Source organism: Anneissia japonica, unplaced genomic scaffold, assembly GCF_011630105.1.
Source record: "Anneissia japonica isolate Jap-2015-1 unplaced genomic scaffold, ASM1163010v1 scaffold559_len90085_cov114, whole genome shotgun sequence".
In the NCBI taxonomy this organism is placed as follows: domain Eukaryota; kingdom Metazoa; phylum Echinodermata; class Crinoidea; order Comatulida; family Comatulidae; genus Anneissia; species Anneissia japonica.
This window is the reverse complement of record NW_022737979.1, coordinates 70,311-79,425: the sequence shown is the minus strand read 5'-3', so window position 1 is coordinate 79,425 and position 9,115 is coordinate 70,311. Positions and strand designations below refer to the sequence as shown.

General features: G+C 35.6%; 2 protein-coding genes across 3 annotated transcripts in view; both read right to left on the bottom strand.

Annotated features, from left to right (window-relative positions):
• Positions 1-2,288, bottom strand: part of LOC117117489 — a 9,566-nt gene extending 7,278 nt beyond the window's left edge. The window contains exon 1 of one of the 2 annotated variants that reach the window (XM_033261799.1): positions 1,580-2,288. The gene's annotated coding sequence lies outside the window, so the exon portion shown is untranslated. The remainder of the gene's footprint in view (positions 1-1,579) is intronic. The other variant, XM_033261798.1, reaches the window with a different exon arrangement.
• A 147-nt stretch (positions 2,289-2,435) lies between these two features.
• Positions 2,436-5,943, bottom strand: LOC117117490 (transcription initiation factor TFIID subunit 7-like). Its single transcript, XM_033261800.1, has 4 exons — positions 5,636-5,943; positions 4,816-4,888; positions 4,230-4,280; positions 2,436-3,686 (listed from the first exon to the last, which is right to left on the bottom strand). Exons 1-4 carry the CDS (start codon positions 5,831-5,833, stop codon positions 3,370-3,372), a joined length of 639 nt encoding a protein of 212 aa, XP_033117691.1. The 5' UTR covers positions 5,834-5,943; the 3' UTR covers positions 2,436-3,369.
• Between the last annotated feature and the right edge of the window lie 3,172 nt (positions 5,944-9,115).

The window sequence follows — 9,115 nt, the reverse complement described above, 5'->3', positions numbered from 1 at the left end:
CACGCGAGGAGATGTAGAAGGTCCTGTAATCAGTACTGTATTTTCTTCTTAGATATGGATTGTTAGCGTATAAAACACCCAAAACAAATACTCTTTGTAATAATTCCAAAATTATAATTCTAGTGATGTCTTTGTGGTAGTGAATGAATTGATCAAATAGTCACTTTAATTAGTAAGCATGCTCAAGTAGTTAAAGATCACCTCAAATCACATTATTTTGCGAGTTATCCCCCTCACCTAATCACCGATCCCACATTACCTTCCCACCACATCAGCTCCCTTATTTCAAGGCCCCCCCCCCCCCCCCTACACCACTGATGCTAGGGCCTGCTAGTAGGAAAAGTTTGTAGGCCTACTACTATACAGGTCAGATTGCGCTATAGCCAAAATACAAATGTATGTTATTTTTTAATACCGGCATGGTTGTAGTATCGTCTTTTCAAAATAATTCCTATTCCTCTATTTTAACATATTTCAATTCGAATAATAATATTTCAAAGTTTCTTCTATACCGGTTATTATGCATGCAAATTTAATCTAAACTTTAATCATTGAGATTAGGTATGTAAATAGAATACCCGATCGGCAGTGAATGTCCTGATTTGCGAGAAGAAGAGCATGCGCACATACTCTTGGAAGCAGTGCTTCCATTCCAGCGTTAAATTGGCTATTCTGACGCCACCACACGGTTGTCACAATAGCAAATTTAAGTGTTGTAGGGTATCAAAGAGTATATCTGAATTCCATTGACTCACTCAATACGTGATTGGTTGATATTGAAAACCAGCCATGCGGAAATTCTAAGCAGCTGATAGGCCTGAATGTGACTTATCCTAGATACCAAGATAGGCCAAACATTGAAAAACTTTGCTTTTCCAATAAACTACAGCAATCCACTCGAAAGAATTAAGGTTTATATAGAAGATTGTGGCTAAGAAATGCTAAATCAAATGCAGAAACTGTACTGCTATATTTTCTTATTTGTTTTAGCCAGGGTATGCACTGCATACCTTGCTTGCCTTGACGGTCCACCACTGCTCCTGGGCATCCTGAGGTGCAAACATAGCTGGCAGATCAGGCTTTAAGCACTGCAGGACCAAGGCTCTGGAATAATTTACTTTGAACATTAAACATCACCTTCACTTGATAATTTTAAGTCACTACTCAGAAAGCATCTTTTGTTTTTTTTTAATAATCTCTTTTTTGGAATTGTACCTTGAGCAATTACTGTTGAAATGGCACCAAACAAATAGATTGATTGATTGATTGATTGATTGATTGATTGATTGATTGAAAACACGGCTCTAGTTTATGTAAACCATCTTATTTATAATTTGTCTTGTGAAAAGGATTGCTATGAAAATATAAAATATCTAAATAATATATACAAAACTGCAAAACAAAAAAATATATATATAAAAAAAGTGTTTCATTACATACTGTACAGGGTAATATAACTGGACTCTCAATTAAGTGCTGCAGTGCTTAGCTGAAAAAAAATCAGGTTTGGTGCAACGCTTATTCAAGCATTTACTGTATTGTTTATTGCACTATTTTTAGGAGCACACACTGCACCTACCATACCAGACACAATTCCTTGGAGAATGCAAGTTAACGAGGCACGAGCAACAGATAATTTTCAATGACAATCAGCACGCCAGCAGTGTCACTTCATCAAGCCACACCTGGCCTCTCAGTTGGAAGCACCCGGTAAAATTTTACTCGTCCGAACGGGCCCAATGTCGGATCAGACTAAGAGTTAATTTGTGTCTGACATTTGATCAAATAAATTGTCTATCTGTCAGAGTAGGCTCAAAAGAGGTTCTGCAGAGTAAAGAAAGATGATGATGGAGCGGATGCCGGCTGTCAAAGAGCTTCTGGCTTTGACACTGCAATTATTTAAATTCATTTCTCATTTGCTGCATTTGTTGAGATTCAGTGTCTTGTTCATTTTGTAGGAAGGGGCTATATAAATCATATCAATTATTAATCTAATTAGCCATCAACAATTAGAACTGAACAACTACTAAAAAGATTTAGTTACACTATACATAGTAATATTCACAAACATACATTTATATAGCAGGGCTTGTTATTAGAAAATGGCAATTAATTGGGGGAGGGAGAAATTTAAGCTAATAGTGTATTTACCGTAGTACCGTACCGTAGAATTCTATGGATATTTTATCCTTGACACTTGTGTTTCCCACATGAACCAGATGTCAATGGCTATGTTCTCACACGGCTGCTAATGGTTAATCCTGCTAACCGTTAGCTGTTGTGCGTCCATACGACAAAATCCCGATCCGGATAACAAAAATATGATGACCGAATCACTGGCCAATAAGAAACTGGAAATTGTAAACGCGTACGATTGGTTGATGATAAAAACGCGCTCAACTTGCTAACTGATAGCGCTTGCTAACCGTTAGCGGTATCCAGATACTGCTAACCGATCGGGCGTTCTCATGCAGGTGCTAAGGGTTAGCGCTAACGGTTAGCTCCCGATCTGGATACTAGGGCTCTCGTGAGAACCAGGCTTAAGTTTATCCGCTGCATGCTGTAAAACACAGATTTTAGTTAGATAATTTTGGTGATAATTACGGTAATTCAATGTGGTTTTTTTTTTTTTCAATTCAAGAAGTGAAGTCCTAAGCCTACAGACAGGCCAGACTGTATAGTAAGGCCTGCGTGGGGAATATATAATCCGCGCAAAATCTAGCCTAGAAATCCGTCTGTGCATTTTGGAAAATAAGGGACAATTTCCGTGCATATTTTGCCAAAAATTAGGCTTTAACCTAATCTTAATATATAAAAAATATATTTACTTTCTGCGTTCCTATTTTCCTAGCAATTTTCTACGTAAATTTGAGCTGGATTATGAGGTATCATCCGCTAAATTAAAAAAACTCACTCTACAGTATGGCAGACAGGTCTCCAGTTCAATAGACTAGAATCTAGATAGATAGGCCTAGACGAAAAGCTTGATTTGATTGAGCACATAAAACTAAAAATTTGCTATCTGTGTGGTTTCTCAGCGTCTGTACAAACCAATCTACGTTTATTTACGTTCATTTTGTTATAACAATAATATGTTAGATTTATATAGCGCTTAATGGCAACAAGGCCTCTAAGCGCTTCACACTACTACCCCACGTCATTGGATTAGACAAGCATGACGTATGTGTAACTGCGCCCTCAATTTTACTTTTCCAGTGAGTGCTTGTTTGAATTTCTATACTCAAAGCAGTCTAACCGTGATAAAGCCGGCTTTATTCGAGGAGTTAAGACTACCAGTTAAGACCGTGTTATAAGCAATCTGCCCAAGGACTAAAAATGACTAAAACAAGAAATTGACATATAACATATTTATATTCTCAGTAACAAAGGTGTGTCACGTGTTGTGATGTCACCAGTGGTGTATCTAGGGGTATAGAAATGGAGTGGGGGCTGATGGAAGGGGGCGGGGGAGAACTTACTCTCTTGCAGCATGCTGTATTCTGTGATTGTGTTATCTTGATCTACAGCCGCTTCTAATCCTTTGAGAGCATCAGTGACATTTTGTACTTTGAACTCCTCCAGGCCTTGCTGGGAATCCCCAACCTCCATGATGTTGACGTCTTCTTCCCCTTCCTCATTCTCTGAGCTACTAACCTCTTCAAAGATCTGTTTCCAGTCGTCGTTATCTAAAAAGGAATTATCTTGTTAAGTCCTGGTCACACTATCAGGTTTTATATGACAATTTTGCCATTAAAAATGCAAGATTATTTTAAAATGCAAGATGATGTTAAAATGCAAGATGATGATAAAATGCAAAATGATGTTAAAATACAAGATGATGTTAAAATGCAAGATGATGGTAAAATGCAAGATGTTATATCATAAGTGGTGGATCCAGGAATTTGAAACAGAGGGGGGCCCAGGGGAGGACTTTAAAAAACAGAGGGTCAATACGATCTCATGTCTACCATGGTTGGGGCTGACAGAACAAATTGTACCATTATGCTACCTCTAGATTGCTGGAAATGACACTCTCTGATTTAATATTTGAATATAATTTTCTATTGTTCTCCACGTTTTTTTTATAACCTTACAAAATTTAGAGTGGGGGGGGGGAACAGGCTGGCTTGACCCTCCTCCCTTGAATTCACCACTGATAACAGACATAAATAGCAATAATATGCAACTCCTTGTTCTCTAAGGTCCCTACTAATATAGAACCAACATACCTATTTGTAATTCATTTTTGTGTCCATCTTTATCAGGCAACACTTCCCATCCTTAAAACAAGATAAGGATTGTAACCATGTATGGGGACCTAGCTAGCTAGCCAAAAAATAATACAAAGAAAAAATCTATATACATAGAACTGAACAAGAGAGAAATTTTTATGATCATAGTATCTGAGAATAGGATTTAAAAAAAAGTATTATTAAGGATTTTTTTTAAATATGACTGACAGTTAATATGACTGTTATGTTATGACATGACAAAACCAGCACCATGACCACAAAAAAAAAAAAAAATATTGACTTGTTAATATATTCTTATTCTCCACATTGTAATCTTTAAAATGGTGGGTCGTTTACTGGAATCGACTCACTATTACTAAAGTTATGAATAAAAGTATTACAGCTTCTCTGTACTAAAGTACACAATACTGACACATTCTTTGCTAATTACTCATTTAGTGACAGTTTGCTGGTTTTAGGATGACAAGCCTCAAATGTTAATTAAATAACTGCTGCTACTCACAATTCAAACAATAGATAAAATTCATAAAAATAGTACTGTATAAAACGGATGAAAGGATACGGACTCTCATAACTGTGCTGTCCATTCTTAGTAGTCTTTTCACTTCTTTCTCAATATCTGGTGATTCTATGTACTGCAAGAAGAAAGTAAAAGAATAAATATTTAAATGTATTTAAAACATCCATCTTTAATGATAATTCATTCTTGTATCCAGCACCATGGCAAAATATTATAGTAGTAATGTTTTGCCCTCAATTTGCTGTATCTGACGTATTATCATACCGAATACTCAGTACATACTAGCGCCACAACCACTAGACTATCGACCTTGCGCTATCGACCTTGGTACTGCAAATGCTATTATAATGTGTGATTTTGAATTAGGAAAATATCAAAGGAGTGATGTCTTGCCCTACCTGATGTATTATTGTACCAAATACTCAGTACGTTCCAAAATACTAGTGAAAAAAATTCTCAAGTGATTCGGGTGGGAATCGAACCCACGACCTCCAGGTAACTAGCCTGGTGCCAATGCCACTAGAATACCGAGTCACTGTTGTATCCGATCCCCAAGTGGCAGCGAGTATGAGAAAATGTTATCAGAGTTAGACATACCTATTTCTTGGCTTCTTTTTCTGAACCTTCATTTTCTCACATTCTTTAGTGGAGGTGTTACTGAAAAAAGGGTACTTTGAAGAAATTAAAGATATTGTTCAAAAGTAAATGTGAAAACAGATGAATTTTTATCAACATATGAATTTATAAAACTAATTAATCTTTCTCCTGAAGATGAATAAAATAATCGACCTCAAACACCAAACAATATATATAATTTACAACGGTATATGTTTATTAATCATTTGTTTCGTTTTCAACTTACATCCATGGTTCCATAGAAACTTCTTGTTGACTTTGTCGGTGTTCTTGTGTGGAGAACGTTTTTCCTCTCGACCACTTCCACTGTCTTCCCCTTCATTTGAACAACCAAACATCTACAATTCAAAGACGTGTGAAGATGTTGTATGCCCATAGCCATGATGTGCCTATATATGGTCGTGATGTAATGTATCATGACCATATTAAGGCATGTCACATTATATCTGCAGTTTTGAAGAATGTTTTCTTATCAACTGTTGTTTTATAGGATTCCAATATTGTTGGTATATCCACCAACTGAAAAACACAAACAAAAACAATCAGTAATTTATTGTTTCAATTGCAATATAATAGTAAATGATATAAATGTGTAAAGAATGAATGATTACAATGATGATGATGATGATTGGTGATTGATGATGTGTTTCAAAGTCTTTGGTCCAATGTATGAAGGGCACAGCAGCAGAGGTCATGAGCAAGCTAAATGGATAGAGGCTTGCAACCACCTATGGCCCTTGGGAGGACACAGAAGGGCCAGAAGGCTAAGCCCCCTGAAGGGTCAGTTGTCATGACATTCACATGCCTTGAGTAATCGATTTCCTATGTCCCATTCTAAATACATCTATAAAATGGAGGCCATTGGTTTGAAGTTTGAAAGAAAGAAAACAGCTTAAAGCTACATCCAGAAAAAAAACATACATGCCTATGGTCATGATGACATCACATCATGACCATATATAGGCACATCATGGCTATATACAGGCACATCATGGCTAGATGACATCACATCATGACCATATATAGGCACATCATGACCATATTTAGGCACATCATGGCTATATAGGCACATCATGGCAAGATGACATCACATCATGACCATATATAGGCACATCATGACCATATTTAGGCACATCATGGCTACTGTCTCTTATACACATCTAGATGTGTATAAGAGACAGATTTTCTAGACCAAGATGCGATCTGACGACCCCAAAAAGTTCACCCACGACCAAAACTTGGGTCGCGACCCATGGGTTGTCGTCCGGAGGAATAAATGACCCATTTTTTTTTAAAGAAAGAGCGCTGTACAGCCAGAGTAAATATTATTTTGTAGCAGCATACCGGTATATCTCTGCCCGCAAACATCTGAATTACCTATAGGCCTACTACAGTACGATTCGAGTGCGATTTCCTTTATTATTATTATTAGAATTATGAGAAAAAGCATGCTAACAATTAAGTATTATTTTCTATAGGCCTACATCAACAGCGATTAATTTGAGCGATGATGATGAATTATTTTACGATGTACTTAGGAAATTTTATATTTACTACGAATATTTGAAAACATAATTACTGAAATGTTTACTAACTTAAGAAGTCTACCTGAAGCAACAATGTGGTTATGTGCACGTCAGCACGGCATTGATTTGATAGAAAAAAAAGACTCAACTTGGATTGAGTTAATGATTTACTTAAATACTTCGTTCCAACATTCGAAACAAAAACGCGAACATTTTTCAGGTATATGAAGGCTCTCTGTTTATTTTTTTAAATATTTTATTAATTTTATTTTCACTGCATAATAAGTAAAATCACAATACACGCCTTAAACTTATTTATTTTTTTAATTATTTATTCTTAGCCAATGAAACAATATGCAAATCAAAATCCAAGATGGCAAGGAATGACCACAGTTATAAAAACAAACTTTGGCTCAGAAATGATTAAAAATAACAATACAAAAATATAACATCATATTAGAAATACAGCAACGACGATCAGCTGTTGATCGGCCATCGTGTACACGAGGTATACCATAACGATCTTAGCGAAAGTGCTGCATATAAACGGCAATATTTTTCATGTAAATAAAATAAATATGAGTTCAAAAAGTTAACTAAATGATACTTAAAGTATTAAAATATACTTTTAGCTAATTATTATCTAAAAAAATAGTTAAATATTTAAGGATTGAAGTGGATATTAAACATAGGATGATTTCGATAGAATTGTGAGACGATGCTAGTTTTTGTTGCATGAGGATGACGTCATGCGTAACAGCCAATGAAATTCGTCATTCGTCACAAGTTGGGGGAGGGGGTGAGGGATAGTTTTAATTCTATTTTCAGAATTGTGGGTCAAAGGTCATCTGAAAAAATTATTTTATAAATTGACCAATGTAATTTGCAGTAAAAATTTACAATCAAAATGTACACTATTTTTTAGCATTTACAAAAATTAACAGAAATATATGGCAAAAAGTGACAGAAATATTGTTTACATGCAACTTGCTATTCACGCGCTCATAAACTTCAAATGTTTATAAAACCGTAACCAGTGGCTCAATTTTCCTCAAATAAAGTTTTTTATGATACTGAGAATAAGTAGTTTTTTGTGCTATTTTTTTTTTTTTTTAATATGCAACTTTGTATTTATCATGTGGTACCTATATTAGAGAAGGGGTAGCCTACTTTAGTAGTAGCCTACTACTCTCTAGTACTTGCCCCAATAATGCCTAGCTTAACCAACCCGTTAACCTACGGCTAAGCGGCCAGAAAGTAGTATGGAGGCTAACTAGGCCTAGTTAGAACCATAGCCTACCTAGGCCTACTGTAGGCCCAAGCCCTAGCACAGAGAGTAGGCTGGGGGCCTAGGCTAGAGCCTACATACCCGCTAGAACTGGGCCTAAGCCTAGCTAGGGAGCTGCGGTACTCATGCATGGTTGGGCTACATTATTACTTACCTTGTAAACGTGACCATAAGCTTTCGCATTAAAAAAAAATATGAACACTTGACTAGTTTCCTCATAAGTACGTACAGAAGGCATTCCAAGAATAAAATGGTTTTCAAGCTGCAGTATAGTAAATTATCATCTTGATATTCAACATGATGTTTGTCTCTCACACGCAGAGCACAGGCAGAGCAGAATGAACAGCGCCCTCTTGACGCACGAGTATATCAAATATCAATCAAAAAAACTTTAATAATTTTTTTTCATATCTATTCTTTTTTAAATATTTCAAAAACAATGTTTTAAATTTGGTTTGGATGCTATATTATTGCTGTATTTCCAATATGATGTTATATTTTTGTATTGTTATTTTTAATCATTTCTGAGCCAAAGTTTGTTTTTATAACTGTGGTCATTCCTTGCCATCTTGGATTTTGATTTGCATATTGTTTCATTGGCTAAGAATAAATAATTAAAAAAATAAATAAGTTTAAGGCGTGTATTGTGATTTTACTTATTATGCAGTGAAAATAAAATTAATAAAATATTTAAAAAAATAAACAGAGAGCCTTCATATACCTGAAAAATGTTCGCGTTTTTGTTTCGAATGTTGGAACGAAGTATTTAAGTAAATCATTAACTCAATCCAAGTTGAGTCTTTTTTTTCTATCAAATCAATGCCGTGCTGACGTGCACATAACCACATTGTTGCTTCAGGTAGACTTCTTAAGTTAGTAAACATTTCAGTAA